The sequence below is a fragment of the Theobroma cacao genome, chromosome 9 (genome assembly GCF_053813885.1).
Source record: "Theobroma cacao isolate CCN51 chromosome 9, ASM5381388v1, whole genome shotgun sequence".
NCBI lineage: Eukaryota > Viridiplantae > Streptophyta > Magnoliopsida > Malvales > Malvaceae > Theobroma > Theobroma cacao.
The window spans coordinates 45,802,681-45,821,867 of NC_142647.1; the positions used below are offsets into that span (position 1 = coordinate 45,802,681).

Below are 19,187 nucleotides of genomic sequence, written 5' to 3' on the forward strand. Positions count from 1 at the left end.
TTGAACCTAGATACAAACATGTAACCAAAAGCAGGCCAAAGGAGAAAAGAAAGTATGCTAGGCTTTGTGAATATCACATTCTTTCTGCTCCTTAATTCAGAAGGCACAAGTTTCATTTCATCTGTAAACTACCCAAAAGCAATAACAATGGCCTCAATCCTGCTCAGAGCTCAATCAGGTTGATTATCATCTTTGTTCTAGCTAGCTGTATTCACAGTCCCAAATCGATTCTCAAAACAATAGCTGGAAAATCTTCACATTCAGTGGACTGCATGGAATATTTAGGAAAAAGAAAAAAAGAGAGTAAAGCTAGCATTGCTGGGTTCTCACCTTTCATGCTCAGTTTGGGAAGTAATTTAGTTGCTTATAGTTTTTCTTAGTGTTTCTTGGACTGACAAAGAAAAAGAATATAAATCCAAAGACCATTATCCATTTCTAACTCACATATGACAATATGGGAATTATTGGCCCGAGAAATTGATTTCTGAGCTTCAAGATAATTTAAATTCTTAAGAAAAGAGTAGCTGAAGTTGAACACTTCAGATTACAATCATTTTAGTAGTAATTAAACTGGTTAGATCAAATTTATGGTTTATCATAAATTTATAGGATTTTCTTATAGAAAGAGTTCTTGACAAGAAATGAGCCCAGAAAAATTCTGGTTAAAATTAACAATGCAGCTACCAGATCATTAGTCGAAAACAATGTGCAACCCAACTCTGTGGCTATGAAATTTGAGGGTTCAGCAGGGGAAGTTCTCGGATGCTTTGGAGAGCTTTAAACATGTTTTAGCCAAAGAAAGCAACAAAGAGTTCAGGAAGATAATGCAAAGATAAACCATATCAGTGACTGAAGTTCTAATTTTTCGTAACAGATTCTGCTGTGAAACTGATTGGACTAATGTCCTTTTCTCTAGTTCATAGTTTCAATCGTCTTAGACATAAATTTCTAATAACAAATGAAGAGTCAATTTATTCAGCTACATATGGGAAAAGCACACCTGCATATCAAGAGGGATGCTAGTTCCGTACAAAATCACAACAACTAAGGGAGAGTAAGAAAACAAAAAGGAATAATGCATCTAAGAACAAATCAGCACTAGTTACTGCTTATTATGTCCTCATGGCTTATTTAGATGCGAGACCAGACTTGAGAGATTGAATAGTAGCAACATCAGTTTTGAAGGATTTAGCCAAGATGTTGTCATCAATGTCAGTGGCGAATAGAGTCTTCGGAAGTGAGACAGTGCCTGGATTTGCACTCCCAAAAGCAGAAAACGCGAAAGCCATATTCTTTGCATCAGCATTGTACTGAAAGTGCACAAGTCCCTTAGGAAAGATGAACATGTCACCAGCTTGTAGCGACTGAGTGAAAAGCTTGTTGGTTGTGTCAACTAAACCAACTTCCAGGCTTCCAGCTACGAGGAACAGGAGCTCAGCAGAACGGGGATGAGTATGGGGAGGATTGGTTGAACCAGCTGGGAATTGAAGAGCTGCATAGGAAACACTTTGCCCGTTTAGAGCAGGGAACTCTACCATGCTTGCTTTCATGACCGTAAAATTTGTGGGGAAGTCTCCATCAACGAGGGCACGCATCCCAGTAAACGTAAAGAAGTTTCCATCAATATTGTTTACGTCTGGTGGGACTAAAAAATCAGAGGTGATGTCTGGATCTCCTGCCGAGGACACTTGGGCAATAGTAAATGTAGATAACAGAGCAAAAAGGAATTTCAGGGTGGAAATTCTTGAGGCCATGGTGGAAAAGTTGATGGTAGAAGTGTAGAGCTTTGGTGTGTAACTTCGCATAACACTAGATGTGCTGGTGAGGTGCTTGAACTTCGAATGGCTGTGCTATTTATGGAGTTCTATTTACGCCAATTCTTCACTCCTAGCATTGCTGCAGGCCGATTTGTTGGTGCCTACAGGTGAAGATCACTATACAGGTGAAGATCTCTAAGGACTTTGTATTTATGGTTTGTTTGGTTCTTCATTTGGATGGTCAAAGACCTTAAAAGCATTACAAAGAATAGCACATATTCCTCAACAGGCAGAAAAATAATAACTCAAAGCCTGCCACATCAACTCTTTCCTTTTGATTTTTTTTGTCTGTTCCAGGGTAGATAACAACATTGGTGGCATCTAGCTAGGAATTTCCTAAGCAGTACTCTGCAACAAATATAACTAGACAAACTATGTTAGCTTCATGTTTTTTTTGAAAGATTGGAGTTTCATTGCAAAGAAGGGTGGAATAAGGGGGTGGAATAATCCCCTTCAAAAGACATCAGTAAAGAACCAGTGATTTGTGGGCTATACCTGGGCACAAAAAGCAGGTATATTCCCCAAATTTTACTCATAGCTACCCACAAGAATCTGCTATACAAAAATTTGACAACCATACACTTCCCATGACTGACACCTGCACAATCCTACCTATACACAACACATCAAGCCATGGCAGTAGAACAAAATAGAACCCGACCCTTCTAACCCTTAAAAACCACAAAAACTTTAACAGACAATCAAGAAGCACAAAAATCATCAATTCAAGAGCAGAACATCAGTCACCCGGTGACAGATTGCAAGACATTCGATACTTCACAAGCTAGAGTTTTCCTCACCAGTTCCATGTATCCGCAGAAGATCCTGCTGCCTGTAGAATTCTGCCAAAAGGTCCAAGTCATTGACATAGTTAAGAAGCTGAACCACCTTCTCCTATGTTTCCTCCACCACTTTCTTATTTCACCCTTCTTGAGGATATTATCACAGAGGGTGGCCAGCAATTCAGCGCTGCAAATGTCAGCAACACTTCTTTTGCAAATCGTCTCGAAAGCTTCTTTCATCAGGCCTGGGCACTAAAAGCAGGTAATCCCCAAGTCATCCTCACAACTACTCACAACAACTTACTGAACAAAAATCAGACAACTATACACTCCCATAAAACTGAGACCTGCACATTCCTGCCTAAACAAAACTCATTAATTCATGGCAGCATAGGTCAATAGAAGATGACGCTCCTACCCTTGACAACCACAAAACCTTTACAGACAATCCAGAAGCACAAAAGAACCTCAAGAAATAGCAGAACCTTCAGCCTCCTGATCACAACTCGCAAGACATTGAATGCTTCACTAGCAAGAGTTTTCCTCACCAATTCCTAAAATCTGCAGAAGGTCCCGCTGCCTATTAACCCCTTCTTTTGCCAACCTGTCAACAACTTGGTTGCCTTCTCTTCTTGTGTGAATAATTTCCCATCTGCTAACCTTCGCCTTTAGCTTCTCAATTTGTAGAACCCATCTTCTCAATTTTCATGGGGCCGTTTGAGGTTGGTTTGTCCAGTTAACCACATTCACTGAGTCGCTTTCAACCACCAAGGATATTTGTTTCCTCCACTCAGTGGCTGCAAAAATCAAGAACGCTTCTCTGATAGCTAGAAATTCTGTTGTAGTCGCATCACTGACCCCAATCGATTTATAGAAAATAATTTTGATCTCACCTTAGCAATTCCGAAGTACACCCCCAATACCTGCTTCCCCAGGTGACCCTCTGTCAGCCCCATCAACATTGAATTTGTAACGACTCAAATCCAATCACTGATTCAACAGCTTTTTAGGCCTAAACCACGTGACCTTCAAAAGCTTAAGTTCAAGTTTTGATGTCCTCATCAAGGTTATACATCATAGCTTAAGTTCAAGTTTTGATGTTCTCATCAAGGTCACACATCATATTCATGGGACCAAGATTTTACCAGAGTAATGTGAAAGTTCACATAAAACTGGTGCATGCTCTGATACCATTTGTAGCGATCCAAGTCCAACCATTGGCCTAACAGTTTTTGGATCTAAATCACATGACCCTCAAAAGCTTAAGCTTAAGTTACTAGTAGTCGTGGGTTTGGATTGTTATATAAGTATTAACAATCATATTCACATCAAATATGAAATGTTGGATATTATAGAACTTCATCCATCCCTGTTCTGGTTTCTTCCATTCAATGCTTACTCTTGGTTTTTTACTGTCCTTCTTAGTGACCTGCACCTTGGGTTTACAGAATAAGCTTAGCACACTAGGATGTTCCTCAGGCCATTTAGCAGCAGCCCAACTTGCAACTCTTAGTTTCACCAGATCAAAAATCTGCTCAGGATCTCAGCTTTTTCCTTTAAAAGTGAGCTCATTTCTACTTAGCCAAATAGTCTAAGAAATCGCAAAGAACCCCATCTGCCAAATTCTCATATCACTATTTCTCACATAAGCTCCATTCCATGCCTCCAATGCAGCTTTAATATTATTAGGAGTGATCCATGCGTAGTTCCAATAGCTGCACCATTTTGTCCAAACTTCCCAAACTTTAAAACAAGTAACGAACAAATGCTCAACCGTATGTTAGCTTCACGTTAACTTGTTGTTCTTGATGCTCAAAACATGTAGCCAAAGGAGAAAAGAGAACACTGAGCGTTGTGAATTTATGTCACAGTACATCTGGCTCCTTGATTTAGAAAACAAATATAAATTCATCTGTGAAGCAACAAGCAATAACAGTTAATGGACTTAATTCTGCTCAGAGCTCAGTCATATAATATTCTGAGTTCTAGCTTCTTGACACTTTGTTAGAGATCAAGTACCAAGGAAATAGCTTATTATCCTTGGTTCTCTGTTGTTTTACCAAGGAAAACACGGGATATGCTTGGTATACTTTTCTGGTTTTATACCAAGGAAATAGGATCTTATCCTTGGTTTGTCGATGATCAGACAAAGGAAAACCTGGTTTTTCCTAGCTACAAAGCATTGAACGCCAAAGTAAAACAGAGAGAAAAAACTAAGAGTAGGGAACTAAGAAGTTCATTTCATTATCTAACCTGCATTACAAATACATTGCATTTCAAACATAAAATACAAGATTTTCTTCTGCATTAGACAACCTAAGACCAGAAGGTAGATTTCCAATCGAGGCATGCATTGGCTCCATGCTTTGACACTGAAATTACAACTTGAGAACAGATGAGACAGCACAAGGAAAAAAATGACAAGATAACATTGATGCAGCTAGGGTCTTCACTGCAAGTCAAAGCATGAATACACTTCTTGGCTATATGGTTAAAACATGATAGGAGTTCCTAATGCCAGTAGACTCTTAATATGTCGATCGGAACTTTTTCTAGACTGCATTGAATGTTTCATGCTGGAAGCCCTCGTAGGGGAGAGAGGAAAAAAAAAACTGGCATTAGAGTTATTCCCAGCTATAAATTTTCACATTTCGCATGCCTAGAGAAGGTCTAAACCCCCACTGCAAACTTTTGCCACTCATAGTTAGTCTGCAAGACAGACTTTATCTTGATTTCATAGTCATCTCAAACTCTGGACTCAAAATGCCAACTTGCAAATGCTTTGTTTAACAGCTTATATAGAATACAGAAGATCAAGACAGTTCTTTCACCTGAATCACGGTTGGGGTCGGTTTTTTCCAGTCGGAAAATTTAGTGCCTATTCTGGTTTTATCTTTAGTTCAATATGGATTCACCTTTGGTATTATCTTTCAAAGAAATTTTCATGACATTGGAATGTGATTTGTGGAGGAAGAGAAATTCTTCTTCTACTAATCTGATTTTATCAGACCTTGGCTAAAATATGGAGTTATTTAAAATAGCTTTGCTTTGGGTTTATTGGATTGATTAAGTGCAAAGTATTGGATGATCAGAGTTCAAGTTCTAGTCATGATCAAATCTTGTTAAGATCCAAAAAGGGCTCATTTTTTTAATTTCTTTTCAATTATTTAAAAACTGACAGATTTTAATTTCCCTTTTTGACCTTTATTGGAGATTTATAAAATTGAATTGTAATTATCAGTCTATAATCAAAATTCAGATTCATCAATGTAGAAATTAGAAGTAAAATTTGCACCTTGAATGTTGTGATCACATAAATTTTAGCATGGCAAAGAAATGGAGACAACCAATTTAGTTATAATTGAAAATGCATAATCCTCTGATCAGGAGGGATGGTAGTTCAATACAAACTCACAACAAACAAGGGAAAATTAAGAAAAAGAAAAAGAAATCATAAACATCTAAGAACAAATCGAGCAGTACTGTAGAGGTAACTGCTGATGCTTATTTCTTAATTAATGCTTACCTAGGTGTAAGACCAGCCTTGAGAGCTTGAATGGTAGTAACATCAGTTTTGAAGGATTTAGCCAAGATAGTGTCATCAATGTTGGTACTGAAAAGGGTTTTGGGAAGAGATACAGTCCCTGCATTTGCACTCCCAAAAGCAGAAATCGCTATAGCTGGATTATTTGGATCAGCATTGTACTGATAGTGCACAAGTCCCTTTGGGAAGATAAACATATCACCGGCTTGTAGACTCTGAGTGAAAAGCTTGTTGGTTGTGTCGACAAAACCAACTTCCAGGCAGCCATCTACAAGGAAAAGGAGCTCAGCTGAACGAGGATGAGTGTGAGGAGGATTGAGAGAGCCTATTGGGTATTGAAGAACAGCATAAGATACACTCTGACCATTTAGGGCAGGGAACTCCACCATGCTAGCTTTCAGGACTGTAAAATTTGTAGGGAAGTCTTCGTTAATGAGGACTCGCATCCCTGTGAATGTGAAGAAGTTTCCATCAACTTTCTTCTGTTTTGCAGGGACTAAAAAGTCAGAGGTAATATCTGGATCCCCTGCCAAGGCCATCTGGCAAATGGCAAATGAAGATAACAGAAGAAAAAGGAATTTCAGGGTAGAAGTTCTTAAAGCCATATTAGAAACTCGAAAGATTTGTCTGATATCTGATATGCTGGATGGGGGTGCTTGAAATCCCAAGGATGATGCTATTTATAAAGTTTTGTTAAGGCAATGGGTTTGTGCTATGTGATTTGTTCATATTCTTCCATGCCAAGTTGGTGATTGCTACAGGTGAAGATTACTAAGTTCTTTATACTTGTCCGTGGTTGTCTGGTTTTGGAATTTCTTGGGTCAAAAGACATTAACAATTTTACGAACATTCCTTTATATCCTTATCCCTGACATAGAAAACTGCATTGGAGACATTACCAACAATTTAGTTGTCACATTCTGCTTTATTTTTGCTAATTAAGGTAGACAGTGTTGGAGACTCAAGTTCCAACAAAAGTTTCAATCCTAATAACTTCCTGTTATGGCCATTGGGATATTTTAACCGAGTGGGGATTATGCAGACAGGCAGGACTATCCATTGTATCTATAAGCAAAAAAATGTTAGAATTTATGCAACTCAGCTATTTTAATTAAAGGATTTGTCATTTGTCCATAATTGTTTTGTTTAATCAAGTTCTTAATTGTATCTTACTATAATACTAATGTTCTAGCTTCATCATAAATGATCATGACTGGGAATGGAGAGACAGCACCTCATCAGACATTGAACTCAAACATGTACTAGTTTATTACAAAACAAATGGCTATTTGATAAAAGTTAGTACACCAGCAAAACAGAACAAGAGCCAAGAAAAACAAAAAGGAATACTCATCCTAAAAATATCTGAAGAAAAAAAAAACAAATCATTCAAAAATGGAGGAAGTTGGGATAACTATTGGTGACACCGCATGATTTCCTAATCTCCCCTTGTGAGCCTGTAAGGACATCAACAGCTCCCAACTTAACCATTGCCTGTCCGAACTTAGCAGGGAAGTCATTGCTGGTGGCTATACTGGCCACTGTGCCATTAGTCAAGGGGTCCAAGGCCAGCTCTTGATCAATTTGAAGAATTCCTCTCTTGAGAATTATTTGTTTGTAGAAGGAGTTGTCCATGGTTAATGAACTCAGAGGATTCTGGTCAAGGTCAACAGATCTGTCGGCTGGTGAATTTTGCCGACAGATTGATTTCAGTTTCCGAAGTAAGGATAGATCCATCGTCGAGTCTGGCTCCCCGCTGTTCTGGAAATTGTAAAGTCGGTCTTGGAAGAGAGAACAATGTGCAACCCCAACTGTATGACCACCTGCACGCCATGGAGGTTTCAGTACACAAGAACAATAATTGCATATATTTCTTAATGTAGTTTAATCCATCATTTGAACTCATCTCTGCCCAACTCCACCCCAACTATTTGTGACAGAAACCCTCCTTCTCTTTACGGAGGTTACTACTTAAGAATTCAACTTCAAAACTTCAGATAAATTAGTCTACAATAACTTAAGGTTTAAGTATGCTCAAGTAGAAGAAAGAACATACCAAGAAGAAGAACCATATCCGTAGGATCAAGTCCTTTCTTGGCAAATGCATCAACGGATTGGGAAACTGAGAAACTTGGAGAGGGGAGATCTACATTCGAAGCCAAAGATACAAACCCGTCCCTTCTGCCCGTCTCAACACTGTACCGCCCTCCTCCACTCTGCACGAAGGGAAGCAGAATTTATCATCAGCCATCAAGCGTTAGGGCTTAGCCTTGAAAATTTTTAAATCTTTTAGAAAGAAAAAGATACAATATATTATTTGTTACCAACGCTACAGCATCTCTAGCAGCCATGGCTATGATATCAGCACAAGAAACAACTCCTTTACAGGCTTTCTCCACTTCACCCTTTGCTTCATCAATAACATCATAACCCCTAACACTTCGATTTGGAGGCGCAGTTTTCTCACTGGAGTTACCGTCTAGGAGAATTGATGCATCACATCCCTTTTAACAGAAAATTAATTTGTTTTAGTTTATTTGCTAATAGCTTGCATAGACTACACCAAACAGAAAGAACAAGTGTTGGCAGCCAAAGATGTAGAAAAATTTGTGCAGTGTGCTTACATTGACAAAGCAGTCATGGAAGTGTAAACGAATGAGAGCAGCTGCAATTGTTGGATCCCTGTCGAATCTTCGTGCGACTGCAGAGAAAACAATGCCCTCAACATCTTTTAACATGCATTTGTCCTTGTAATATCCTACCTGAAGAGCAGCGTGGCATTGCCTTGTGAAGTTCACAAGGATGAGACCAAGGGCTAGAGCGAAAGCAGCTACAGCTGACATTCTCATGTTCATTCTAGAATTACCAAATTAGTGGGGATGAGATGAAGTAATTAGCAAATCCTTCTTAATTGGATATTTATAGGACAAGGGGGATTAGAGTTAATTAGTAGTGGAAGCTTGGTATAATTCTATGCTAAATTGAATGCTGAGCACGATGGCCATTTGCCACCTTCGGGCAATGGCAAGCTAGCTGGTTTCTTTCATCTATTAAACGTGCAGTCATGTCTCATGTAAACCAAAACATGCATAAATGTATAAGAAGCTAGCCAGAAGGGTAGCTATGGAGGTATACAATGTTCAAACGTGTTGAAATCTGGCAAGTCAAGACTAGATTTCATGGGAGACTACTGTTTTTTTTTTTTTTTTTGGAAATTTTCAACGCCAATATATATATCCAGTACATAAGATATCTATATATGTAGCCTATAAGGGCTAAAGTTTGACTGAATATTAACATCCATCAAATTATTACTTCAAACAGTTAATAAGGTATCGGATTCATCTCTCTAACAATCCTATTATTGCCATTGCAATCCATTTATTATTGTAAATAGTAAAAAATAGAATGATAATTCTTGATAAGTTTAATTTAATTTCTTTCAGAAAAAGAAAAGTCAAGCTTTTAGTTTTTAAAAGATACATAAATGAGATAACACGTCACCTAACAAATGCTTCATCACTCAGATGAAACTTATCAGGAACAATTAAACCACAATTAATGTACATATCATAAAACTTCATGTATCATTTCTCTTAAAACCTATTAAATAAAAATTTTCAACAAAAAAGTTTTACCTGTTTAAAATTCTCTATATATATATATATATTAATTAGGCAGACACCATATTTGTCAGGATTTAATTCCATTTTTAATTTTAATTTCCCTTTTACTTTATTCTGTTTTATCTAATTATTTATTTGTTTTATTTCTTAAATCTTAGACCTGGGTCAGAAAACCAATGAAGGAGTGGGCTTTGGACCACTGCCAAGCCCACAAACAACAAAATGTCAGAAAAAAACAAAGCAAAACCAGATCAGGCACAAAAAAAAAAAAAGAAGATAACTTCGGCCAAAGCTAGAAAACATCTGCTCTTTCGTAATTTTTACAAGATCTCTTCACTATCACGAAAATCACGAAAAAATAAAATCACACAAAATCAAATTAAGAAAAAATAATGGAAAATTAAAGATTTGCAAAAGATAAAAAGGAATGACTATAAATTAATACGCTCTCGGCACAAGGAACGCACAATCAACAAGCAAAAAAACGCAAAAACAAAAGCGAAATCGGCAGAAATAAAGAAGAGTGTTCTTGGATTTTCTGGGTTTCAAAACTTTCAGGTTTAGATTTAGGAGCATCGGATTTTTTTTTTGAGAAAACAGTTCAGATTAAAGGGGAATTTGGAAAGATTACGGCGCCGACTAGCGACAACCGGCGACGTCCGGAGTAAGGTTTCCCGACCAGGTTTTAGAAAAAGCACTAGCGGCGCGTAGAGAGAAGAACGAGAAGGAAAGTAATTTATAGCATGTTTGGTTAGCCATTCCCCTTTTATTGCCAAGGAAGTTGAGAGAACAGCCATTTAACAGGAATGATTATTCTCTAAAATCATCGAAATTAAGAAATAGTTAATACCATCATTTCTTACGATATTAGTTATTCATGATTGAGAAATAAATTCAAAAAATGATAAAAATAAAAATATTTTTTATAAATTTAAAAAATTATAATAATATTTATATAAAATATTATTTCTCTCTCTCTTCCTTCCCTCATTGATTTTAATTTTTAAAAAAATATTAATATTTTAAAATATTAATATTAAATTTTAAATAAAATATTAATATTTAAATTATCAATTATTAATAAAATAAATTATAAATTATTTCCATTTAAAAACAAAATAAATTAAAAATAAATAAACATAATATCATTTAAATTAGTAAACAATATTAATAATTAAATAATCAATTATTAACATTTTAAATACAATACCAATTATTAATATTAAAAAATAAAATAAAATAAAATAAAATAAAATAAAAAATTAATCATAATAATATTTACATTAAATAAAATATTAATATTTAAATTATCTATTATTAATATTTTAAATAAATAATCAATTATTAATTTTTAAAAATAAAATAAAATAATTGATCATAATAATATTTAAATTAAATAAAATATTAATATTTTAAAATATAAATAATCAAATTATAAATAAAATATTAATATTAAAATTATCAATTATTAATATTTTAAATAAATTATCAATTATTAATATTTTAAAAAATAAAATAAAATAAAATTAATCGTAATAATATTTAAATTATTAATTATTAATATTTTAATTAAATTTTAGATTATTAATATTTAAAAAAATCTAATAAAAATAAATAATTATATAATTAATAAAAGATATTTTTATCTTTTTATTTTTTATTTTTTTTTATTCTAAAATTATTGTTACCAACTAAATATTACAATAAGTCATAATATTTATTTTTATTCTATTTTTTTTATAATATTAAATTAAGTAATAATTATTTTATTTTATTCTCATTTTATTATATTTTCATATGATAATTATTCTATTCTATTTTTATTTATTTCGTCAAACGTAACCTTAGAGTTTAAAAAACAAAGATTTTATTCAAGTGGTGAAACGGCAAGCGGAGACGCAAATAATTGAGACTGAACGACGTCGTTTCACCCTTGGCAAAACGACACTGTTTCGTTTAAAGAGTGGACTGCTGTGGACCAATCCTGATCAGGTCCGTTTGATTTATTTGCTACCCCACTCACCAGGTATGGGCTCGAACTTTTATTGGATACTTTTGTTTATTTATTTTTATGGTTTATTCATTTTTCTTAAGTAGCCCACTCACCATTTGATTTTATACTCATTTATTGACGAGATTTTCAAATTAAGAAAAATGAATAAACCTACAAAACATCATGGATTGTACACATTTATTTATGTTGAGCTTATTTTATATGTTTCTTCTAAATTTATTTTAATTATAAAAATTTTTTAATATTGAAATTTCTCTTAAATTTTATAACCCTTTTGATAAAAATTAAAAAAACTTTCTCATGTAGAAATTTTCAAAAAAATTATTGCTTATAACATTCTTGAAATTCCATCATTGAAAAATTTCTATTATTTGTTTAAATTAACCACTAATTATGACATTATATTCATAGAATTTTAATTATTTATTTAATTATAGTTTTATTGTAATAATTATTTATAATTAAATTTTTTTGTAAAATTTCTTTTTAATTTGCAAAATTTGAAATCTTAAAAATTTCAATTTAAAATATTTATGTTTAAATAATTACGGATTTTTATTATTTATATTTTAGACTTATTTTCATCTTATTTTAAAACTTTTTAATTGTTATTATTTGGTGTTTGTAACAATTTTTATGAATTATGATAGAATAATTTATGAAGAACATAATTATTTGTGTAATGTTTAGCCTATTCTAGACAATTATAACTATCTAAAATATTGAATAATCAGAACCTAAAACATTATATATTTAATGACACATTTGTTTTATATTTTATTTATAAGGTTTTTTAAATTAAAAAAAAGTTAATTATTTTATTTTCCATTCTACCAATTATGACCAATGACAAAACTTTATTTTGTTATATTTTTTATATATTTTAAGTAATATCAAAAATAAAAATTAATAAAAAAAGCATAAACATAAGCATTCAATAAAAGTTTATCTTCCACTTTTCAAAACTATCTCATTCTTACTCAAGGCTTCCCTATCTAACTTCTCTCCCTATTTCTCTTCTATAATTCTCTTCTTCTTGCCACGAGTACTTAATGAACTATTCTGATCTTTCTTTTCGTTGCCCCGTTACCTCCGGTAAATCCAATGATTCTCTATCACAAGAACCTTTTTACAAACGTAAGCCCACTCAACTGATATGGGTTTGAACTTTAATGGAATACTTCTATTTATTTCAATTTTTTAAAAAAATTATAATATTTGAAATTAATTTTTAGATTGATATCATGCCTGTTTGTGGCATGGACCATACTCATTTGTTTATTTTATTCATTTACTTGTAAGCTTAATAATGTGTGCTCATTCATTTTTCTTAATTTGAAAATCTCTTCAATCGTCTGTATTTAAGTGTGTCAATTTTCTGTTCTTCTGTTATATATATTGATCTTTTCTTCGACGAAAGGCTTGCGTGGGGATGGGATCAGATCTGATTCGGTCCCTTTTTCTTGGTAATGAAATGGAACTTCAAGAACCATACGCCACTCCCTGGATTTTTGGACTCTACTGGCTATTCACATATAGAGGGACAGCGTTTATGATTTTTCCTTTTTGAAAGTTGGTAATTTATTGATAACAGAAGCTAGAATGCCTTGTAGAGTCTTATATATAGCGGAACCGCGTTACTTAGGTTTTTGCAAAGACTAATTAAATCAAGCACGGAAAGAGATCCCGTCAGCAAGTTCTTGCTTTTCTTTTGGACCCCCCCTTAGCTTATCCCTTCTTTTATCTGTTCCAACACTTCATCGCAGGTTTTTTTCCAAGAAACCTCATCCCCAAATAAATGATTATAAGCTTCATACTGATTCAAGTCAAACAGCAGCATAAAATTTTGCAATCCCAGGTTTTATTATTGGTGGGTGACTGAAGCCAGGCGTCCAAATGGGTTTCAAGAATTTTGGAGTCTTCTTTCTGCTGCTCTCTGTTCAGCTTCATCCTCTTCTAGCACTTTCTCAAACTTCCTTGCCAGATCCCTTCATGACCACAGGTATATACATATATATATTTCTCTGTTAATGCATAACCTTTCCAATTCTTGCCCCTGGTGCTTCCAATCCTGGAAGATCAGTAAACGCTAACAGCAGTTGGGGTGAGCTTTGCTGGATATTTCTTTGTTTATGAGCGTGAAACTCACTGTCGAGCTAAGAAAGTGGATACAGTAGTTTAATTTCTCTATTTGAATCATTTTCGGCAACCCTTTTATTGCATGACTGTTGAGAGCTCAAGGTTGATTGAATTTGTTCGAATAATTATTGATCTTTAGCCTTGTTTATTGCTAGTGCTCAATACATATGCAATGAAAATAATGGGTTTGGTGAGAACATACCTAAAGATTTGAGACAACAACTTTAATTCCCTTGCAAGCCCATGAAAGTGGGCGTATTCCTTACTTGTGGAACATTTCATGTGCGTTCTTTTAGCCTACTCTCGAAGCACCTTCTTAAATGCGCAATCAAGGAAGGTGTGGACCTATCTGAGTTTGGTAAATACGCAAGTGAAACGTTCTGAGATGAGAAATTCTAATGGACTAACTAATGGAATTCCATTGACATGGTGCTGTCATTGTAGACTTCAATCAGGAACAAGATGTCGCTACATACAAAAGTGTTCCAAAGAGATTGACAATGTTAGTTAAGCTGGGAGACAACCAAAATATCACAGTAGTAAACAAGCGTGGGGGCGCGGCAGGTGGTCATGGAGGTGGCCATGGAGCAGGACGTGGCAGTGTAGGCGGGGCTCGAGGCAGCGGTGGAGGGAAAAAATCACCCTACACGCAAGGTGGAGTTGTAATTCCCCTGTATGTCGCAGGGGCCACGAATCATCCCCGTGTTTCTCACTCACACGGTTCCAATGGTGGCACCCTCAGTTACGTTCCCTTAGATTACCTGACTTTGGCCTTTTTCGCCTCTTTCTTTTTGGTATTGTTTTAATTTAAGGTTTGTAAATTTTTTTTTTTAATAATTGAAAAAGAGGAAATTTGAACCCTATTATTTAAGTAAGAGATAATGTAGTTCAGATGTAGTCGTAAACATCCCTTTTATGTTTAAAATAATTTTTTTTTTTGTAAATTTTGGAAATAAGTTGGATTAAGTCGTTTTTCATAATTAATTTCATTTTTCAATTTAAGATTTTGGGACTTGTCTTTATCTAAGATAAGTGACTCTTAAATTGAAATAGTTTTTTTTTTTTTTTTGTAAAGTATCAAAATAATCCGATGATTGAACCTCTTTAAGGATTTAAGTGATTTTTTTAATACTCTTAAAAGTGAGGAAACTCTCTTTAGTTTTTGTTCTAATATTTAAATAATAAGTTAAAAATGAACAAATAAAAAAAGAAAAAATAAATGCTAATGGAGAAAAATGAAATAAATATGAACAATGACTATTTGTCAAAACTAAAATAAAATAACAAATAATAAATTAATACTAATTGTTGAATGGACGTCACAAAAATATTAACACTTTCTTTGCGCCTATCGAATTCTCAATTTATTTAAGTTTTGTATTGCAAATGAGAATCAAATTTTTTTTTAATAATCTTAAATCAATTTAGAATTTCATTAAAAGTAATAGATTCAATTAAGTAACTAACCCTTTACTTTTAAGTGATTAGATTTTCGAGCTCGTACTTGCTACAGGTTTCATTTTTTGATTGGACCTTGGTAAAAGTCAACCTTGTTATTGTTAATAGAATTCAAAAGCTTGGTATGAACATCCCTGATCTTATACTACATGATGATCATTTAATTTTTTTTCTAAGGTTTTACTCGAATATTTTTTTTATTTTAACTTGCTTTATGTGACTCTAGATATTGTGCGACAAAAAGAATATATTGATGATATTTTTTTCTTCATATATTAGTGTAAAATATTTTTCTTTTAATTGATAAAACCGTATCTCAATGAAAAATTTGATAAAGAAAATACGATTAATTAACAAAAAAAAAAAGGATCTCTTGTGGAGATTAAATGGGCACTAGGACCAAAGATGCACTACCAAGTGGATGAGGATAGAATAATAACGTGGCCAACTTTTATAAAGAAAGGAAGTTAGCTGATTTATTTATTCCAAAGGATTTATACCCCGAAAAAGGACTTGGTACAATAGATTAGATGAAACAGATAAATCTGCCAAGCTATGCCAGATTCTTTCATTTTGGAGACTGATAATGGCAACAGGCTTCAAACATCTGGGACTGGGACTGCTCGTTTTGCTCCTCTCCCTTCATCTTCTTGCTCATAATTCCTTGGTCGCAGGTACTCATTAATTGCTTTATTAGTTTTCGATTATGGTTCCTTCGGCTCTTGATTCAACAAACTTTCTATTTTCAAATTCAGTGTGCACATATTTTCTACTGGGAATTTGGGTTAGAGTTCTCATGATGTATATCTTTTAATTTGACGTTAATTCTAAGAAATTTTGATCAAACCTGAATTTAAAGTTGTTGGTTCTTTAATTCTTATTTTATTTTTAATAATTTAAAATTTAATGTGTCTATTAGGAAAAGTATGATTTTTATTTGTAAAAAGACATATACCTTTAGAAGGATACATGAAATAATTATATCTTAATGAAGAAATGCGTTAGAGGTGCTTTACTATCTATAAATACTTATTCCCTCTTTTTAAAAAATTCATTCTAAGCATTTCATGTTTCTAAAAACTCTTGTTCTTTTTTATCTTCTCAAATATAGATTCCAATAAAAGCTTCAATACCTAGGTGTACTTGATGAAATCTTGAGTTTTTTTATCCTTTGTGCAGCATAGGTTTTTAAGAAAAGAGTAGAGAGCTTTCTTTTATTTTTTATAATTCAGGTTCGAGAGGAAATTGCAGTTGAATTTTGTGAAGTAATTTCTTTCTGTATGATTTTTTTCCCTTTTTACACAAGCTAGGTGTCAGTAGAAATCTTTATCAAACAGTTAAAAACTTTGAATGGTATGATAACTTAATGTTAATAAAATCACCTTTTAAAAATTAAAAAAAACTTCAATAGTACTTTTTAATTACTAGGACAGTACTCTTTCTATTTTTGAAAATTAACGTACATGATTGAGGGGAATAGCTCATGATTTTTCTTTTTCAATTTCATTACAAAAGTAGATATTTAGTCTGGCTTATGAAATATGGTTCAGCATCGACGAAGAAAAATTAATAAAGGGAAGAATTGTTTTCACTAAAAAGAAAATTTAATTTCTTGCCAGCCTAGAAAGTGATCTTTCCTTGCTTGTCTAAGTAGGATAGCAGCATTCCACCTGCCTTCTTATCTTCGATGAAGGCACTTTCCACTGTGTTTGTGAATGAGGAATTGAGACATTGGTTGAGCTAAAATGCGGTCCTACAGATTTCCCCAAATATATAGAGCAAAATGGAATCCAACCAGCAACCAGGAAGGGACCTTTGATTATATAGTATACCTTTAATGCATTACCATGAAGTATAAAGTAAAAATATTTTTCTCTGTGATTATGCTCAACTTAATGAGGAATCAGATAGATAAATAAATATCAATGCCATTGACACTATGCCTTTGTTGTAGACCTCAATCAAGAAAAAAATGTTAGAGAAACAATAGTACCAAAAAACTTGTCACTCTCAGTCAAACTGGGAGACAAACACGAGATCAAAGCCGTAGAAAGGCGTGGTGGCGCTGTTGCCGCCCATGGCGGAGGAGGAGATCCTGCTAACGGCGCAGGGGATGCTGCTGGGGATAATGGTAGAGAGACAAAGTCACCCGATACGCAGAGTAGAGGCGGCGCTATAAACCATAACCGTTATCACCATCATGGCTCCAGCAGTGGCACCTTTAACTGCATTGGGTCGAGTTGCTTGGTTTTAACCCTCTTGACCACTTTCTTTCTTGAATTTTCTATATAGCATCTGATCTCTCTTTCCTTTTTTCTGTTTGGAAGGTTTGTATGATGTTTGGTGTATGATTATCAAATGAAACTTTAAATATGTAAGGCCTTTTTTTTAATTTTTAAGAGTGTAAAATGTGAACATGGTACTATAAACATCTGCATTGCATTAATCAGATGATATTTTGGTACTTCGGACCTTTCATAAAACTCCTTTTCCACAGTGTAATTGAGTTCCGATATCGGTCCTTTTTTCTTGACCTTTTTGCCACGTGTCTCAACCTCCTAAAACCATGGTCTTTTGACAGCTCCGCACGTGATTATTTTCGTCATTTCTTCAATTACAAAAACATCCTTACAAAAGCCACGAACATATTCAATCGATTGCAAGGATAATTCTGTAATTGCATACCATCGGCCTAACACTTGCCCGCCTAGTTCTCCCTCTTGCCCATCCGTCGCTCTCTCACTCCATTTCTCAATTTCCGAAGAAAATTGTGAGAAAAGGTTCTCCTGTAGTTTCCATCGAAACCCATGGGCAAAAAGGTAAAATGGAGCTGGACCTCCGCATTCATCGGAGCAGCCTCAGCGACGGCAGTGGCTGCTCTCCTCAGCGCGAAACCCAAAGACCCAACTTTCCACCTCATCTCCATCAACCTCACTTCCTTCAAGCTCAAACTCCCCCACATCGACGCCGAGCTAATCCTCACCGTCCACGTCACCAACCCAAACATTGCGCCGGTCCATTACTCGTCCACCACCATGTCCATCTTCTACGAAGGGTCGTTACTAGGGGCAGCTCAGGTGAAAGCTGGGTCCCAGCCGCCCCGATCTTGCCAGTTGCTGAAGCTGCCCACTCGGCTGGACGGGGTGGAGTTGGCTCACCACGCGGGGAAGTTTTTTGCTGACGTCGCGAAAAGAGAGATGTTGTTAGATGCTAAGGTGAATATTGGCGGTAAGGCTAAGGTGTTGTGGTGGGACCATAAGTTCAACGTCCACGTGGATAGTCATGTTACCGTTGATCCTGTTTTTCTTGATGTGATTGATCAGGAAAATAAATCCCAGTTGGAGCTTTTCGTTGCTTGATAATTGTATGCTCTAACTTGTAGTACTATGATTTTGCCTTTGATTTGTGGTAATTTATATGCTCAATGATGTCAAATTTATGCACTTTTATTAAAAAAATCATAAAAAAGTATTGTTATCTTATTACCTAGCGAATTTTTTTTCACGAGAGTTACCACAAAATTTTTATACGATTAAATCACAATTATAAAATTTAACTTTACAATAAATTTATAAAAATTAATAAATTAATTAAATTGAAAATATATATCTAAAATTTTGTGATTATAATTAAATCATACTAAAATGTCATAATATCTTTTATAAAACCGAGTTCATAATATGGTCACTTTTATTTTATCACTACAAACAAAATTTAACTTTACAATAAGTAAATAGATAAATATTATTTAATTAATTAAATTAAAAAATTTTATAATTATGATTAAATCACAACAAAATTTTGTGA

The 19,187-nt window shown here is 34.2% G+C and overlaps 5 protein-coding genes across 5 annotated transcripts; 2 read left to right on the plus strand and 3 right to left on the minus strand.

The window, feature by feature from the left end:
• Nucleotides 1–945: 945 nt before the first annotated feature.
• LOC18590291 (germin-like protein 9-3) lies at nt 946–3,738 on the minus strand. Its single transcript, XM_088809537.1, has one exon. The coding sequence runs from the start codon at nt 1,803–1,805 to the stop codon at nt 1,128–1,130; it is 678 nt and encodes a 225-aa protein (XP_088665663.1). The 5' UTR covers nt 1,806–3,738; the 3' UTR covers nt 946–1,127.
• A 2,154-nt stretch (nt 3,739–5,892) lies between these two features.
• Nucleotides 5,893–7,153, minus strand: LOC18590292 (germin-like protein 9-3). The gene has a single exon (XM_007015719.3). The coding sequence runs from the start codon at nt 6,746–6,748 to the stop codon at nt 6,122–6,124; it is 627 nt and encodes a 208-aa protein (XP_007015781.3). The 5' UTR covers nt 6,749–7,153; the 3' UTR covers nt 5,893–6,121.
• A 218-nt stretch (nt 7,154–7,371) lies between these two features.
• RHS18 (root hair specific 18) lies at nt 7,372–9,009 on the minus strand. The gene is made up of 4 exons (XM_007015720.3): nt 8,768–9,009; nt 8,468–8,647; nt 8,200–8,359; nt 7,372–7,966 (listed from the first exon to the last, which is right to left on the minus strand). The coding sequence occupies exons 1-4, from the start codon at nt 8,996–8,998 to the stop codon at nt 7,533–7,535; spliced, it is 1,005 nt and encodes a 334-aa protein (XP_007015782.3). The 5' UTR covers nt 8,999–9,009; the 3' UTR covers nt 7,372–7,532.
• Nucleotides 9,010–13,348: 4,339 nt separating this feature from the next.
• On the plus strand, nt 13,349–17,772 carry LOC18590296 (uncharacterized). The gene is made up of 5 exons (XM_007015723.3): nt 13,349–13,785; nt 14,367–14,725; nt 15,436–15,502; nt 15,872–16,054; nt 17,335–17,772. Exons 1-5 carry the CDS (start codon nt 13,680–13,682, stop codon nt 17,670–17,672), a joined length of 1,053 nt encoding a protein of 350 aa, XP_007015785.2. The 5' UTR covers nt 13,349–13,679; the 3' UTR covers nt 17,673–17,772.
• A 332-nt stretch (nt 17,773–18,104) lies between these two features.
• LOC18590297 (Late embryogenesis abundant (LEA) hydroxyproline-rich glycoprotein family) lies at nt 18,105–18,865 on the plus strand. Its single transcript, XM_007015724.3, has one exon. The coding sequence runs from the start codon at nt 18,188–18,190 to the stop codon at nt 18,737–18,739; it is 552 nt and encodes a 183-aa protein (XP_007015786.2). The 5' UTR covers nt 18,105–18,187; the 3' UTR covers nt 18,740–18,865.
• Nucleotides 18,866–19,187: the final 322 nt, after the last annotated feature.